We start from the raw sequence: 18,110 nt of genomic DNA on the forward strand, positions 1-18,110 counted from the left end.
GCAAAATTTACATGCAAGGGTATTTTAGTCATTTCCTATGTCAAATTTCTCTCAGTCTTTCGAAACTTTGTTTGAGTCCTTTCAAATAGGTTGAATAAGTCTTTGTTTCATTCTATGTCAAAATCCAGTTCAAAATTTGCATTTGAAGTCATTTTGAGTCAGTTTTGCCCCTAGGGGCATTTTAGTCATTTCAAGTGTCAAGTCACTGCTTTAATCCTAAAAATTGTCTCTGAGTCTTTTAACTTTGTTTGTACAGACTCTTGCTTCATTTTCCTGTTAAAAATCCATTTTAAATTTGCATCTGAGTCATTTTTCAGTCGTTCTAGCCCTAGGGGCATTTTTGTCATTTCACACGAAACTTCGGCAGAGAGGTACTTTAAAGTACCTCATTTAGGCCATTTGTTCGTTTTAGTCCGTTTTGTCAATTTTAATCGTTTCACTTTACGTTATTTTCCAATTACCAATTTTAATTCATTTTATTTTATTTTTAAGTCCTAAATTTCTAAATTTGCATTTTAGTCCTCTTTTTTTTCCAAGTCATTAGTCCAGTACATGTGTCAGTCCCTCATTTGTCCAAGAGTTAGTTATGTCACATGTCATGTTCATATTGGTCCAGGCAGTTACACATCAGCTATAAAAGCTGACTCAATGGTCAAAGTCAAGCAGATCCATTCAACACATTACAACTCAGCACTAACAACTTTTTCTTTTCTCTCTCTCTTTCATTCAGATCAAAACCGTAAAAACCTTCAAGAACAAGATGAAGATTCATCTTCATCTTCAACCCTAACCGAACCAAAATCACCACAAAATCCTCCAAATCCTCTCAATTTCATATCAATTTTCATCAATTCAACCATAACAGATTCATTTCAGCAAGCATCTCATCGAAACAGGTTCCAAATTCGACAAATTTTAACAAAATTCGATTGAAAATTACGAAGGTTCCACAAAATTTGCAGAGGCTCTCAGAAGCATCATCATCATCGAGCAAGAATCGCACCAATTCTGCAATTCAAAGTGCGAATTCGTCACGAAGTGTGACAAACTCCAGCACCGATCACAGAGGCGCGTGTAGATCAGAGAAGAAGAGGAATTCGAAGCTTGGAGCGAACCAGAGAAGAAGAAAGATCGAATTCGAATCCAGTTGCAACACCGAATCCAGCAAAGTCTCAGAATCGCAAAATCAACACGAAGGATCGCAAGTTCAACAAACTCGCAACCTAACAAGAACAACACGCATCAGAAAAGCTCAGAAGTTCAAAGATCCAAACAAATCCAGAGGTAATTACTCATTTCATTTCCGTACACGTTTGATTAGATCTAGACGAATTCATAGTTGATTTCAAAGATCCGAGTGCAGAACTGAAGAGAGGAGGAGAAGAGAAGCATATTCCATAAAAAAATTTAAGAAAAAGAACCAGTTAAGCCTTCCGACGCGGTGGCGCCGCCGCCGGAAACCGGCCGGCCGCCGCGTCAGAACTTCTGTCTTCTCCTTCTCCGTCCAAGCATTTCTAGAGAGAAGGGAGAGTAAGTTTGTTTAGAGAGAGAAAAGAAACTCTCAAATGAGGGTTTGGGAAGAGAATCCCTTTATATACTCCCTGCTTGCTCCTACGCGCGCGCGTGCGCTATACTCCCCTACTCCCTCGCCTCTATAACCGTAGATCTTGCTGCTGGATTACGTGTGTGGTTCTGATTTAATCTCCTGATGTGTCTGTTTGCGTTATTAGCCGTTAGATCTAGGGTTTTGGCATCCTGGATCAATCCAACGCTCCTGATGTGCTTGGATGATCCAGGATCCATCAAAGACCATGGGCCTGGGTCTCTTTTTTGCTGGATTTTGTCTGTTTCTTCATTTTTTTTGCTGTTTGCACCACGTTGCATGCTTTTTACACCTCTTGCATGTCAAAATTGCTTTAAGAAATTCCAAATAAGTTTCCATGAGTTCTTGATAACTTTCTTGATGTTTTTATAACATTTTTGCATAATAAAATTTGATAAAAATATGTGTAGCATTTTTCTTACTATTCTTGTTAAAATTGGTGATTTTCTTGCACATATTAAGTCTAAAAGTCCTTTAAAAATCCCTCAAAAATTCTAAAAGTTTTCGTGTATGTTTCTTGTTATTTTTGTGACGTTTCTATGCATTTTGTTTACTGAAAATTTTGTTAAAAAATATTATCACATTTTCTTGCGTTATTTCTTGGTTTCATGTGAAAAAGTCTTATGAAAATTGTCTAATTCTACTTCAAGTTCTTGATAATTGTTGGTGATACATGTTACTTGAATTTTGTGCGTTTATTGCTACTGTTTGTATTTGGTTTTGACTGCATGTGTGGGAATTTTTCTTAATTGCTTGGTTTACAAGTCATGTTTGTAAATAAATAGTGTAAATATGCCTAAATTCATTCAAAATGCAAAGCTTATCATATTGCTTCAATTCTCCTTCTAAAACCTGAGTTTGTGCCTTTGGAAAATATGTTGAATTGTGAGAATTATAAGCCATATGATTCTTGCATTTTGTTTGTTTGAATTTTGGCTATATTTTGCATTGTTTTGGTTTTGTCTTGTGTTGATTTCTATTGCACTTGTTATGGTATCTTACCTGCTTTATCTTTACCATATTATATCTTGTGCTACTAACTCCTTTCATTTCATGTTCCATCATTTCATAAGCATCTTCATTTCATCCCATATTCATCTCTATTTCTTTCATGCAATTTAATTTGTACCAAAGTTAGAATGTAAACACTTAGGAGTTGTAATATTTTCCTTTATGCACTTTTAATTTTCTTGGCAAAGAGGCCATAGAATGTATCTAGGGTATGATGTAAAGGACAATGGACTCTAAAGATGTACACCGACACAAGCACCGACACATGCACACACATCACTATATAGCTAGAAATATGCATGTTTAGATGTATGTTTAGGATTGTATGTTTAGATGAATGCCTAGGACTTATACTTAGAAAAAACCAATTTTCCAAACAAATGTGAACAACTTCACTCAAATCTTTTCCAAATAAACCTTGGGATCCAACATCCCATTGTATTTTCTTTTCCATTTTCTTAATCAAACTTCAATGAACTCTAATCCCGCTTTGACCATATTTTGCAATTCACTAATTCAACCTCACTATTTCCTAATCTCATGCCCTCGAGGCCTCTTTCTATTCTTCAAAATCCATTTTCAAACTTAAAATCAACCAACCAAAACAAAAACATTTTTTGAGAGAGAACTACGGTGGATTTGATCCCTTAATCGGGTACGTAGGCAAGGAACAAAATTCCTTCAATTCAATTAAAATAAAAATTCAAACACATTCTTCTCCCCCCAATTCTTCACTTAGAATCCCTTTAGGTCTAACAACATCTTTCAAAATAGCATTTAAAAATAGAGCGCGCGCGTAGAAATTAAAGACGGTTCCTATAGGTTACTATAGTCGTTATGGGTGCCTAACACCTTCCCGTAGCGAAAACAACTCCCGGACCTCGATTCTCAAGGGTTTTGCTTACTTTTTCCCTTCCCAAGAAAAAATAAGATATCACTGGTTAAAAGGTTCAAATGTAATCTATGTTTGACACCCGAAAACCAAGATAAAACACCAGGGTTTTAAGTTTTCCAAGATACTCGTCCACCACAAGTGGAAAACTCTCAAGACTATGACAATCCGAAAGTTCTAGTGTTTTTAGTGAATCCAGCTTGAGAGGTGGAATAATTCTGAGATTGCGACAACTTTTAACATTCAGGGTTTTAAGTTTTGCAAGAAACGTGTCCACCACAAGTGGAAAACTCTCAAGAGTATCACAACATGAAAGTTCTAGTGTTTCTAGTGAATCCAACTTGAGAGGTGGAATACTCCTGAGACTGCGACATTTTGTAACAACCAGGGTTTTAAGTTTTCCAAGATGCCCACCATTCACAAGTGGAAAACTCTCAAGACTATGACAATCCGAAATTTCTAGTGTTTCTAGTGAATCCAACTTGAGAGGTGGAATAATTCTGAGATTGCGACAACTTTTAACATTCAGGGTTTTGAGTTTTGCAAGAAACATGTCCACCACAAGTGGAAAACTCTCAAGAGTATCACAACCAGAAAGTTCTAGTGTTTCTAGTGAATCTAACTTGAGAGGTGGAATAATCCTGAGATTGTAACAACGTCTAACAAGCAGGGTTTTAAGTTTTCCAAGAAACTTGTCTACCACGCTTGGAAAACTCTCGAGATTATAACAATCTGAAAGTTCTAGTGTTTCTAGTGAATCCAACTTGAGAGATGGAATACTCCTTAGCTTGATGCAATGTATAACTCTCATTATTTTAAGCTTATCACCAAACTCATCTATCACATGTGAAAAATTCTCAAGATTACTACAATATGAAAGATTGAGTTCTTCTAGAGAAGGTAACATGAGAGGTTGAATACTCCTGAGACAGTTTCCAACAACCAGGGTTTTAAGTTTTCCAAGATGCCCACCAACCACAAGTGGAAAACTCTCAAGAGTATCAGGACCTGAAAGTTCTAGTGTTTCTAGTGAATCCAACTTGAGAGGTGGAATAATTCTGAGATTGCGACAACTTTTAACATTCAGGGTTTTCAGTTTTGCAACAAATGTGTCCACCACAAGTGGAAAACTCTCAAGAGTATCACAACCAGAAAGTTCTAGTGTTTCTAGTGAATCCAACCTGAGAGGTGGAATACTCCTTAGCTTGATGCAATGTATAACTCTCATTATTTTAAGCTTATCACCAAATTCATCTATCACAGGTGAAAAATTCTCAAGATTACTACAATATGAAAGATAGAGTTCTTCTAGAGAAGGCAACATGAGAGGTGGAATAATTCTGATTTTGGTGCATTTTACAATTCTCAAGATTTTAAGGTTACCTAGAAAACCTATCGATTTGTCAATTGCAATTAGTGTCGCACAATCTTGAATTGAAAATTCTTCTAAATTTGGGAGACCAGATATATCAGGTATTTGTGCTAAAGCTTTACTGCTATTGAGATTTAAAACTTTCATATTCTGGAACTTCTGCAATAAAAAAAAAGGAAATAGAAAAACATGCAAATAAATAATTAATATTAAACCGTATTTATTAATTTAAGATAAGAGATATAAATATGTTACACTTGCCTTTTTGAGAAAGAACTTCCAGTCCAATGGATTGAGATTGCTACATTCCAGCACTCTTAGACTTTTTGGAAGATGTTTGGGCTTTTGAGAAAAATCAGCATGCATAATTATTAGTGTTTTGAGATTATTCATCCTCTTGAAAGCTTCTCCATCCCATTTTACTCTTTTTGGTAAATCCCATTTTACTCTATTCCAACAGTTGAAATGTATGATTTCAATTTTATCTGTTCCCTATAAACAAAAAAAGGACAAATCAAACAATATATGTTTGTAAAAAAATACATGAATATATGTTAGAACTTTACACTATTTTTTTTTTTGAGATGTTTTAATCATGAATTTGAGATGTTACACCACGTATTTAAAGATCTTGAAATATTATTAAGTGTTCAACTTTACCCTTATATAAATTGTATGTTAAAAAGTTAGTTGTCACGTCAATTAATATACGATAAATCATATGTTTTTAATTTATTGAATGTTATGATAACACATCATTGAAGGTATGAGTAAAAAAAAAATTACACTCATCTACATATAAATTAAACTCATAAAGGTAAAAAACAAATTGTGATATTGTGACAATTAATAACATTAATGATATAGAAAGCCAAAAAGGTAAGTTAAGCATTAGCTACAACTAGTAATAAGTTAAAGTTAAAGTTAAAGATGAAAAGCCAAACCATCCATATCATTATTACTCACTGTAATTTCCTCTAAAACTTGAATTATATCTTTAGAGGACCATAACCTACTACGTTTTCCAGAATTTTTAGGTGATTCTTGTCTAACAATTCATGTGATCTTTCATGATATCACCATGATCTGCCTGAAGCATTTGTTCGACCCTTCCCAATCGATATCCTTTGAAGAAACATGCAATGTCAAGAAAAACAACCTTCTCTCTGCCTGCAAAGCATCATAGCTCATTTGTTGTGTCATTTGGATCTTTTTATGAGGAACTTTTTCATAACGATCTAGTGCATCTTTACATTGTTCTATTGTCTTATTAGTAAAACATGCATTTGCTCAAACAAAACACTATTATTATAGCTTGGACTAAATATCCATCTTTAAAACTTTCCGTCTAACCAACTCAATAGCATCTTTGTCATTCAACCCCTTCACCTCATATGTAAGTTCAACCCTATGACATGTTAGCAAGCTTTTGTCCGGAGTTGTGATGATGATTTGACTTGTGGGACCAAACCATTTGTGTTTTCTAGCCATAGCTTCTAATTGCTCTAGCTAGTTAACATCGTCTATAATCAAAAGCAACTTCTTTGGTCGGAGCCTCTGCTCCAATACAGAAATTCCTTGTGGATACACGAAAACCATGTTTTTCAAAGTTTTCTAACATCTTCAAGAAAACATGAAACATGAAATTGATGGGCAATCAAATTATAACTAGATAAAGCAAGAATTTTTTTTCCCTATTCCACCAATCCCATGGATCCCTACCATACGGACTGTATCATCAGACCCAAGATTTGAAAGGGAACTCACATGTTGCTTTTGGTGCTTCAGTCCAACTAGGTAATCACCAACATGTAAGGCAATGAGTTTTATATTTCCTAAGACTTGTTCAACAATCTCCCCAATAAATTTATGCCTATGCATATCCCTATCCAGTAAGAGGGAAGAGGTCATTCAAGTGTTTATATTAGTCTTAATTGTGTTTTTCACCCTCCATATACCGCGATTGTGTGACTTTAGTTCCCATTTTCTAAAGGAATTTTGCCCCAAAACATACCTTGAAGTGATATTATCTATTGATGTAATAGTCATCTCTCATAAATATGTTTAAAAAAATACCAAAAATCAGCTTCTACACTTGAGAGCAAATGGAACTTTTAATTAGGGGGTCAAACATTTTGGCATTTTCTGGTGTTTTAGTTAAGTGTCATGTTAATACATGATGTCACCACAACGTAATTTTGGAGAAAACTTCGGAAGGAGACTACCAAATCAAAAAGGAGGATAAAACCAAAAAATCTTCAATTACTGAGACGAAAGTCGAAAAAGACCTATATTACAGGGGGTAAAACACTACAAACCCTCTTTTTAATAGAGAATTGTGCTCTGTTTAGTTTGTCGTTTAAGGTTTTGAAAAATGAATTAAGAAATATAATTACCATAGATTTTTTAATAAAAAAATTGTCTTTTTTCTTATCATTCTTTTTACTATATTTTTTTTAGGTAAACCAAGAGAAAGGACAGGCATCAAGGAGAAGCAACGACATCCCAACTAAGTTGGCACCCCGACGAACTCCTATCATGTACCGCCAATCTCAAATTTTATTAAAAAAAGGGGGAAAAATACAAGAGGGGGGACTAGGCCAAAAACCTCAGAAAAAGAAAAAAAAACAAAGACAGACAAAAAAGAAACAATAGAACAGCCACCTACGGATATCTAAACCAAGGTAAACCACACCGGTCCGCAAAAAAATCTTGCTGAAACTCTGACGGTAAAGCTGACAACCACACTTCCCCAATAACTGAGTGACCTAGGTTTGCTAATCTGTCAGCACACGTGTTGCCTTCTCGGAAAATATGAGAGGAAATAACCTGAACATTAAGAGTGTGGGCATTATGCCACCGATTCCGAAGAAGGATAGGCACCAACGATATATTTTTGAAAACCTGAAGCGTACTGGATGAGTCACTTTCCAACCAAATGTTTGTCCAACCATGTTGGGCGACATATTCCAAAGCAAGAATGTAACCAGACACCTCTGCGTCGAAAACGGAGCACCTACCTAAGTTACAGGTAAAGGCTCCCAAGAACGTGCCTAAATGATCGCGAAACAAACCACCACAAGCGCCATTATGATCAATAACGGAACTATCCGTGTTAACCTTCACCCAAGGCGCCGTAGGGGCCTTCCAACACACCGACACAACCTCTTTGATCAACCTGCGATGATGGGGAACCCTGAACAAATCAAGAAGAGGAGCATCTGCAACAATACACTTACTGGTAGATAAGCCGCCACTCAAGCCTATCAAGGAATGCACTCGCACCTGAACTGTGTGCAAAGTAACACCATTCAAAGAAAACCGGAGGTTGTTTCGAGGAATTCTTTTTACTATTTATCACACTCCTTTCATTCTAAAATACATCTCGCAGTTTTATAATGTGCACTATTTACTTAACTTTTTTGAAGAAGGCACTATTTACTTAACTTATTTTGACCATATTAGCATGTAAGATGTTGTTCAATTTATTTGAATTAATATTTTTAAAATTCAATTTTTTATTGAGAATTTTTTTTTAGGGATATTGACAAAAAATTTATAATTTTTATTATGGTCAAAGTCATGTATTGACATGTGTGACCTGGGAATAGTGGTTAACTTTTTTTTTGAAGAAGCTAAATTAGCTCATCCAATTTTTAGGGATATTGACAAAAAAATTTATAATTTTTATTTTGGTCAAAGTCATGTATTGACATGTGTGACCTGGGAATAGTGGTTAACTTTTTTTTTGAAGAAGCTAAATTAGCCCATCCAAATTGATTTAGGGATATTGACAAAAAATTTATAATTTTTATTATGGTCAAAGTCATGTATTGACATGTGTGACCTGTGTATTGACATGTGTGACCTGGGAATTATTATGGTCAAAGTCATGTATTGACATGTGTGACCTGTGTAGTCATGTATTGACATGTGTGACCTGTGTATTGACATGTGTGACCTGGGAATAGTGGTTAACTTTTTTTTTGAAGAAGCTAAATTAGCCCATCCAAAGTGACACCGGAGAGAATCGAACCTGAGACCTCGAGGAGGATACACTCCCAAATCCCAAACCAATACCACCAGGCCAACCCAAGTGGGTTGTGTGAAGTGGTTAACTGTGACATATATTTAAAAAAAATAGTATTAATTAAGCTTCCAAAGAAAAATACGTAGTAAAGAAACTAATGGCAAAAGATATAATAAGAAAATAAAAATATTGGGCTCAAATGCACTTTTAATGTGAACATTCTTTGGATTCTCCGGTAATATAGGTCATATTCGGGTTTCCCCATGTAAAAAAAGGTTTGGATTCCATCCCTTTAATGTGAACATTATTTAGTTTTAGACCCTCAAAACATATGGATGTGCATTTATGCTTATGTGGCGTGCTGAGTCAGCATTTTTTTATTATGTGGCACGTTGATTGTGTAATTATTCGTTTTTTTACATTTATTTTAATTCCAATTTTTTTACATTATTAAATGAATAGAAAAATTTATTTTCCAAATTTGATTCAGCGCATTATTAGTTGGGTTAGAGAAAAAAATCTAATGTTGCGACATTTTTTATATTCTTAACATTAATTTCCAGATTTTATATATTTTTACAAAAAAAATATTGAAAAAAAACTTTTTCATTCCAAAAGAAAAACTTGAAGATCAATTTTTATTTTCGAAAGGTATTATCTAATTTTTTGTTTTATTAATCACGAAAAATATTTTTCATAAATATCATTTTCGGTAAAAAAAATAGAAAGAAAAAAACTTTTTTATTTAAAAAAAATTTGAACTTTTTTAAGTTCGAATTTGTTTTTCTAATTTTCGAAATATATTTTCTAATTTTTGTTTTGTTTTTATTTTGAAAATTAAGTTCCAGATTTTTTTAATTTTATCTTCTTTATTTAAAAAAATATCTAATTTTTTTCTATTTTATTCGATTTTTTTAACTTTTGAAAAATTAATATTCAGATTTTTTAAATTGTTTTTTCTTTTCAAGTTAATATAAATGAAAAACCATTTGTAACAAAAAAAATGAAAAACCAATTAGAATTAAAATAAATGTGAAAAGGTTAATAATTACATGGTTAACATACCACATAATATGGGTGTTGTGGTTATCACTATCTTTTGTCCCTTTGCTTTAGTGGTAGTGCATCAGTTTTGGGGGTTAGTAGAAAGAGTTTTTGGATCTACCAAAAAAAAAAGGAGTTTTTGTTAGTGCCTATTTTTTTTTTTTTGTGTCCTATAGTTGAATAAAAGACACTTCTTATATAAATAGAAAGGGTGCACCAAAACGATAAAATATTGTTATCATATTTTTTTATCAGATGTGCACCATGATAGGATAAATATATATCACATCATTATCCAACTTTTATCATATCTTTTTTTTATCATATTATGCGCATCAAATGGGCGCCAAGAGTTTAAGTTATATACATCGTCATCATCGATGTTAAAAAGTTTTACACATACATATGATATGTTTTCGCATAAATTAATGAAATATGATAAATCATATGTTTTTAATACATTAAATGAAATGATGTAGCAACATATAAAAAAACAAGGGTAATGATGAATGGTACGAGATGGTAACTACGAAAATCGACGAATTCTATCTATTGCTTACACTTTCAATGCCATACCACCATGTATTCCGTAAAGTAAGTATTTTTAGTATTTTTGAAGTGATGATTGTCAAGCTTTAATTGCCACTACCCCATGATTTGTGTTCCAGCATGTGTGCATTCGTCAGTTTTCGTACGTGAAATTAGCCGTACCATATAGCATTACTCAAAAAACAATTACACTAACGCTACATATAAATTAAACTCGTATAAAGGAAGAAAAAAATTGTGACAATTAATAACATTATTAATGCATAAAGCAAAAAAAGGTAACTTAGCAGTTAGCATTAGCAACAGTAACTCACCTTATTTTCTTCTAAAACTTTTTGTATATCTTTAGGGTCCCATAACCTACTGCGTTCTCCAGGATCATTTGGTGACTCTTGTCTAACAATTTCTTTCCCCATATCTTCTAGCAAATCATGTAATGTTACATTACCAAACTCATTTATTTTTATGAGAGATTTTTCTACTAACACATTAATGTGATCTTTCATGTTATCACCATGATGGACATGAAGTATTTCTTTGACCCTTGTTAATTTCCATCCTTTGAAGCAACAAGCAATGTCAAGAAAAACAAACTTCTCTTCGTCCTCCAAAGCATCAAAGCTCAGTTGTAGTGTCATTTGGATCTTTTTATGAGGAATTTTTTCGTAACGATCTAGTGCATCTTTACATTGCTCTATTGTCTTGTTAGAAAAGTCAGAACCCATGACTTCCAAAGCGAGTGGATGACCATAAGCATATGCTACAACACGCTTTAAAACATTCATTTTTTCTGTTGAAACATTGTTATAGCTTGGACTACCTTCATCTTTAAAAGCTTTCCGTCTAACCAACTCAGCAGCATCTATGTCATTCAACCCCTTCACCTCATATGTATGTTCAATCCTATGACATGTTAGCAACCTTTTGTACCGAGTTGTGATGATGATTCGACTTGAGCGATTAAACCATTCACGTTTTCCAGCCAGAGCTTCTAATTGCTCTAACTCATTAACATCGTCTAGAATCAAAAGTATCTTCTTTTGCTTGAGCATTTGCTCCAATTTTAAAATCCCATTTAGAACACCTGTTACCTTCATTTTCTTATCTAATTTAGAAAGAATGATTTTTTGGAGATATGGTAACCCATGTTTTTCATGATTTTCTCTAACATTTTCAACAAAACATGAAACCTCAAATTTGTTGGCAATCAAATTATAAACAGATATAGCAAGAGTTGTTTTCCCTATTCCACCAATACCGTGGATCCCTACCATACAGGTTGTATCATCCGACCCAGCATTCAAAAGGGAAATCACATGTTGCTTTTGGTGCTCCAGTCCAACTTTGTAATCACCAACAGGTAAGGCAACAGGTTCTATGTTTTCTAAGACTTTTTCAACAATCTCCCCAATAAAATTATGCTCATGCATATCCCTGCCCAATATGAGAAAAGTGGTCATTCAAGTGCATGTATTAGGATTAATTGTGTTTTTCATCCTCTATCTACCGCGATTGTACAATTGCAGTCCCCATTTTTCTTAGGAGTTTTTCCCCTTATGTTTTCCCCATGATTTGGTAGTCTCCCTCCCAAAATTTAAACTGATGTGATGTGATATCATTAACTGATGTAACATTTAACTCTCATAACCGTGTGATTTTTCTTTAAAATTAAAAAAAATGCCAAAAGTTTTATTTTTAAATTTTAAAGGAAAGTCATTAATTGAGTGTCAGGTTAATAAATGATGTCACAATAATATATATTTGAATGAAACTGGGGAAGCACTACCAAATTACAAAGGAGGAAAACCGGGGCAAATCGCTCAAATTGTGCTATGCTTTTGTTTGTCGTTTGAGATTTTGAAAAATGAATTAAGAAATATAATTACCGTAGATGTTTTAATAAAAAAAAAAACTTTGTTTAGTTTCTTATCATTCTTTTTTTTTTGACGTTTTCTTATCATTCTCTTTACCGCTATTAGCGTTTAGACCTCTGTCTTTTTTTTATTTATTGCGCTAATTCGATAAATTATGACCAATATTTTTTATGAAATGTTAGATTAAAATTATTGGTTTTGATTATAATTATAGGTACATATAATACATATTTTGCATTTTCATATTGCAACAAACTATATTTATTTTTTTAAATGATATCAACAATTTAACAAATCTTTCAGAGACAAAAAAAAAAAACAATATAACAAATAAGGTTATATATATTTTTGGTCCCTATAATATACCAACTTTTCGTTTTAGTCCATCTAAAATTTTTATTCAACTTTTAGTCCCCAAAAATTTTTCTTCACTTTTGGTTCATCCTTTTAAATAAACTCATATGTAGAATTTATATTTTTGATTAAAATGTTGCAGAATAGTTTATAATATAATCTCTCAAAAAAAATTAGAAATATTTAATTGAACATGAATTAAATATGAGTTTTTCTATTTTTTACGGTTAAAAATTAATGTTTTGTTAAAAAAATTAATTCTTTTTGAAGATTTTGACAATATTATATACATTTCTTCACATTTCATTAAAAAATACAAAGTTTACAGGAGTTGACTTAAAAATAGAAACCAAAAGTAGTTATTGAAATTTGTATAGAACCTAAAAGTCGAAGAAATTTTTTAGAGGGACTAAAACGAAAAGTAGATATATTTATAGGGACCAATATTTAACCTTAACAATATAATATAAATTATTATCTTTTTGAATGAAATCAACAAAATAACTATTTTATAGTCAAATTTGTTTAAGGTATAAAATCACAACCAAACACTCTTATAACTTTTTGGATTTAAATAACTCACATACATTAAAAAATTTAAAATGCTAGTGACACTCTTATAGCATTCAGTCTTTTCCTGGATAAACAGTTCAAATCGAATCCATATCTAAAATATAAGATTACTTTGATTTACTAATCTTACTCTATTTTTCTATGGTAGTTGGTGTAAGTGGTAAAGATTAACTCTCATGATCTGGATTTAAATTTATAAAGGGTTTGTCTGACATGTGTAAATAATTTATTAGAGAGTTTATTGTTTTAAATTCAAGTGACTATTTCCATGGACAAATGAAATAAAAAACAGAAGATAGGAATATACCCTTTCTTCTTGTAGTGAAGTCCAGACAAATCAGCTACTTGGTGAAGACACACCTTCCATTTATCCAGATTTGAGTTGGCCTTGTGTTTATCCATTGCTTCTCCATAATTCTTTTCTAACTTCCGTACAATAGAGGGATCCACCTTATAAAATACCGGCAAAACGGAACGTCCTTTATCTTTGATGGAATCAAGGATATGAGAAAGTTCTTGTAAGCAAAAGGAGGAAGAAGCATAATTCTTAGAGAGGACAACTATGGCCATGTTGGAGTCTTCAATTGCTTTGAGAAGTGATGGTGTGATTTCTTCGCCTTTTTGAAGCTCCTCATCATCCATGAAAGTTCTAACTCCTTTGTCATCTAGAGCTTTCTTGAGATAGCTTGTGAAACCATGACGAGTATCCTCACCTCGAAAACTGAGAAAAACATCGTACTTGAATCGATCTGTGACTGTGAGTGAAGCCATGATGAGTGAATGAGCTGGTTTAATGAATATGAATTGGTGTCTGTTAATTGTGGAGTATCCAGATTCAAATGAAAGTGGGAGAGTTGGTTTGATACGCTTCTAAGTGACCAATGAGTGAAAGAGTTGGCTTGATGGATAGGAATTGCAAAGTGTGGACATAAATAAAGACTTTGGAGTATCTATCTATAGTCAAATAAAAATAAAGTGAGTAGCATGGGATGAACCTGATGCTTTTCCCACTAGCACCAGATGCTGGGAGAGGATCCACTCCAGTGGAAATTTCCTCCTGTTTTCTCCTGTGAAATAATCTTAGCCATCCATTCCTTTTAATGACATCTTAATTAATCTTAGCCCTTCATTCATTTTTTTTATTTTACAAGTTGATTCATTTCTTGTCTTCCCTTCCTCACTTGTTTCGTTGCCATTCATTCACTCTCAATTTCAGAAACCCATCTCAACAGCGGCGGCGGAATAGTAGTGACGGTGGTTGCACGGTGGAGACGTGTGGCGGCAAACCACAACGGCAGACTACAGCGATAGTTGTCCTTCCTTCTCTATTTTCCATCTTCTTTCAAAATCCTTCTTTCCTTATGTTGTGCGGCGGCAGCGGAGGAGGTGGCGCACCACGATGGTGGATTACGGTGAGTACCAATTTGAATTTTATTTCGGTTCCAATCATTTGAATGGATTACAGTGATTAGAGTAATTACAGTGATAATTTGAAGAAAAAAAATCTTAATTTGATTACAGTGATTACAGAATACTAATTTTCAATTCAAATCATTGCTGATGAGATTGGTGAATTTGTTGAATTTGAGTGTTTGGATTTGTCCTTTAATGCTACTGTTTCCTTTGCTTTTGAGTATGCCCAGGTTGAACAATTTGAAGGTTTTTTTATGTCTACAACTCTAACTTAATTGGTGAAGTGGTTTGTTCATGTTGAAGAATATAAGTATACTTGTATGGAAAATTCTGTCGTGGAGATGGGGTTAAGTGGGTTGCAAATGTCGGCTTGCTTGTTTTATGACTGGCAATGGTACCCTATAGAGTGTCTGTTGCGGTAGGGCTGTCGTGGTCTGTTGTGCTTTCGAGGCTGAAGCTGTGGTATTCGGCGCGTGCGGGACTGTTTTGGCACTGATGTTACTGCTGTATATGAAAGCATCAGTTTTCTTGTTTGATAGCAGCAAGGTTCGGCTGCTGTTTGTTGATAGCAGGGCAGATTCTTGGGCCAGTACAACATCAGTTTTTTGGTTTGATAGTAGCAAGGTTCAGCTGCTGTTTGTTTTGTTGACAGCAGGGCAGATTTTTTGGGCCAGTTTTTAGGGTGTTGGTTTCGAGGTTTTCGGTATATCGGTGACCTCTGATTGTTTTCCTTGTCCGCGAGTTTGTTGCGCTTCTTGTACACTCTCGACGTGAATAAAATTTGTTTATTCTAAAAAGAAAAATGTAAAAGAGGAAGAGTTATTAGTTTGTACTAGATTGTTTGTACTACAATGTAAAATTATAGTCCTAGATGTAAAAGAGGAACAGTTATTAGCTTGTATTAGGTTCTTTGTACATCAATGTAAAATTATAGTTATGGTTTTAACATGTGATCTTCAAGATCTTGTACTTTGAAATTTCGATCAATGTAACGTAATTATTTGTATAGCTTGTACTTGTGATCAATGCAATATTTCTCTGCTTGTCGACAGCTTAAAATAACACATAAAACTGCTCTGCTATAGGTTTTGTTACGGGTATTGCACTGCTAGAATAATGCACAAAAATAGCACATAAAGCTGCTAAAATAGTGCAGAAAAACATCACATAAAATTGTTGCTACAACACATAAAACTGCTAGAATAGTGCAAAAAAACAGCACATAAAATTGCTCCTACAACATATAAAACTGTTGCCGCAAGGTATTCTGATTGTAGACCTCTTATGATCAGCTGTGCACTGCTAGAATAGTGCAGAAAAACAAATTTTACTGATGCGAAACCAACATGTATCGGTAATACATGTTTGACAGGTGGCTGTAATATTTTTACAATTTGACAGGTTCAGTTTTTAATTTGAATATGATCAGACTTTCTATGTCTTTTATTGCCGATACATGTTGGTATCGCATCTGTAAAATTTGTTTTTCTGCACTATTCTAGCAGTGCACAGCTGTATCATAAGAGATGTACAATCAGACATACATGTAGCAGCAATTTTATGTGTTGTAGCAGCAGTTTTATGTGTTGTTATAGCAGTGTTGGTTTCACATCAGCAAAATTCAATTTTATGCACTGTTATAGCAATGCGCAGCCTAACAATTGTAGCAGCTGATTTCTGCACTGTTATATTAGTGTAGGTGTTGGTTTGTGCATTGTTATAGCTGTGTTACATTACAAGTTCAGTTTCATCTTGATTCAATTTTTACACCTAACAATTGCTTCCGGATCTTTCAAATATTACAAGTTTAATTCCATTTGAGTTTAATAGCAGCAATATGGTAAACAATGTATACAAACAATCTGCTTTCATTGATCACAATTTTAAAGTACAAGATCTTAAAGATCAAATCCTACACAACTCTAATTTTACATTTTTTTATTCACGTCAAGAGTGTACAAGTACAAGAAGCACAACAAACTTGCGAGCAAGGAAAACAAACAAAGGTCACCGATATACCGGAAAACCCGAAACCAACACCCTAAAAACTAGCCCAAATAATCTGCCCTGCTATGAACAAACAGCAGCCGAACCTTGCTGCTATCAAAACAGAAAACTGATGTTGTCATATACAGCAGTAACATCAGTGCCAAAACAGTCCCGCACGCGCCGAATACCACAGCTTCAGCCTCAAAAGCACAACAGACCACCAAAGCTCTACCGTAACTAGCACTCTATAGGATTCCATTGCCACTCATAGAACAAGCAAGCAGACATTTACAATCGACTTAATCCAACTTTACCAAATAAACTGTCTCCAATTCTTTCTGGCATTTCACCAATTCAAAAACAGTACTATTCAATAAACAATATTGAATTATAAGTTCTCTTAATTCCTTTATCTTTCCAATTCCATCTGTTCCAACATGTGTGAGTGTTATTCCAATGACAGAAAAAGTGCTTCCAAGCAAGTAAATCTGAAATTAAATTGATAACCAACTAATTAAACTCAATCCTACACAATATCAAAAAATAAATCAATTAAGCATGCTATATATCTGATATTAAGAAGGAATTGAGCAAGAATCGATGGAAATTTGAAAGTGAGAATGAAACCCTAAACAAAGAAGAAAGCGAGAGAATAGGTACGTACGTATTCGCAGAGAAGTCAGAGATCGTATTTGAAAACGTGTTTGCCATTTTAACTTTCAAGATCCATTGCGAGAAACGTACGTATTCGTTGCAAACCTACGCAGGAATGAAGCAGAAAATGGTTTGTGAAAGAGACAAAATCTGTGATTTAATTGGTTTTAATCCTAGCCGTTGATATGTCTTTAAAAAGAAGGAAAGGCTAGGATTGCACAGGAGAAGACTGGAGAGAAACTTCACGGGAGACAATCCGCTCCCCCAGATGCTTTTCCCGATGGCCCTACTGATCTTTCACTTATACCAATATTCGGTAAAGACATCTCCTGCAAGGTTTGAAGCGACGTTTAATTAAGTATAATTATATTTTTCAAATGTTTAATTTAATTAATATTTTTTTTAATGATTTTCATTGTTTTGTTTTTGTATTTCAAACTCACGAGCGTATGGTAAAGGCGATCACAAATGGGATAAAGGTTGCCACACTTGAAATGCCAACAAACCATTTCGACTGGTTTTGTACATCAGTTCATAGATCCACTCTTTAGACACTACTTGAAACTAGGTTCAAGACCATCATTATTGTCATGGTTACAACATGCAGTTCCTCAATAGACGTCATGATAGTTCCTCAATTGACCCTAAAAATTGCTCATCTTGTCCAAAAAAATCGATGAAAAGTTATATGATCCAAACAAATTAATGAAAAGCATCAATGAAATTAAGAGGGAAAAGCATCTGGAAAAAAT

The 18,110-nt window shown here is 33.8% G+C and overlaps 1 protein-coding gene and 2 long non-coding RNA genes across 6 annotated transcripts; 1 reads left to right on the top strand and 2 right to left on the bottom strand.

Annotated features, from left to right (window-relative positions):
* Positions 1–5,247: 5,247 nt before the first annotated feature.
* Positions 5,248–14,226, bottom strand: LOC146917787 (disease resistance protein RPV1-like). Of its 4 annotated transcripts, XR_015015872.1 has the most exons (4): positions 13,610–14,226; positions 10,816–11,935; positions 5,845–6,048; positions 5,248–5,370 (listed from the first exon to the last, which is right to left on the bottom strand). XR_015015872.1 is itself a non-coding variant. In XM_085719573.1 (3 exons), the coding sequence occupies exons 1-3, from the start codon at positions 14,071–14,073 to the stop codon at positions 8,874–8,876; spliced, it is 1,707 nt and encodes a 568-aa protein (XP_085575699.1). In that variant the 5' UTR covers positions 14,074–14,226; the 3' UTR covers positions 5,845–8,873. The 4 variants fall into 4 exon arrangements, 3 of the variants coding, with proteins under 3 accessions (XP_085575699.1, XP_085575700.1, XP_085575701.1); XM_085719573.1 differs by lacking the exon at positions 5,248–5,370 and having other exon boundaries at positions 5,845–8,996; XM_085719574.1 differs by lacking the exons at positions 5,248–5,370; positions 5,845–6,048 and adding an exon at positions 7,334–8,056.
* A 102-nt stretch (positions 14,227–14,328) lies between these two features.
* On the top strand, positions 14,329–15,723 carry LOC146917788 (uncharacterized). Its single transcript, XR_015015896.1, has 2 exons — positions 14,329–14,714; positions 14,946–15,723. It is a non-coding gene; the product is annotated as an uncharacterized LOC146917788 (long non-coding RNA).
* An 842-nt stretch (positions 15,724–16,565) lies between these two features.
* LOC146917789 (uncharacterized) lies at positions 16,566–17,625 on the bottom strand. The gene is made up of 2 exons (XR_015015893.1): positions 17,369–17,625; positions 16,566–17,192 (listed from the first exon to the last, which is right to left on the bottom strand). It is a non-coding gene; the product is annotated as an uncharacterized LOC146917789 (long non-coding RNA).
* Between the last annotated feature and the right edge of the window lie 485 nt (positions 17,626–18,110).

Source organism: Medicago sativa, chromosome 6, assembly GCF_051527215.1.
Source record: "Medicago sativa cultivar Bolivia chromosome 6, Bolivia_mono, whole genome shotgun sequence".
Classification (NCBI taxonomy): Eukaryota; Viridiplantae; Streptophyta; class Magnoliopsida; order Fabales; family Fabaceae; genus Medicago; species Medicago sativa.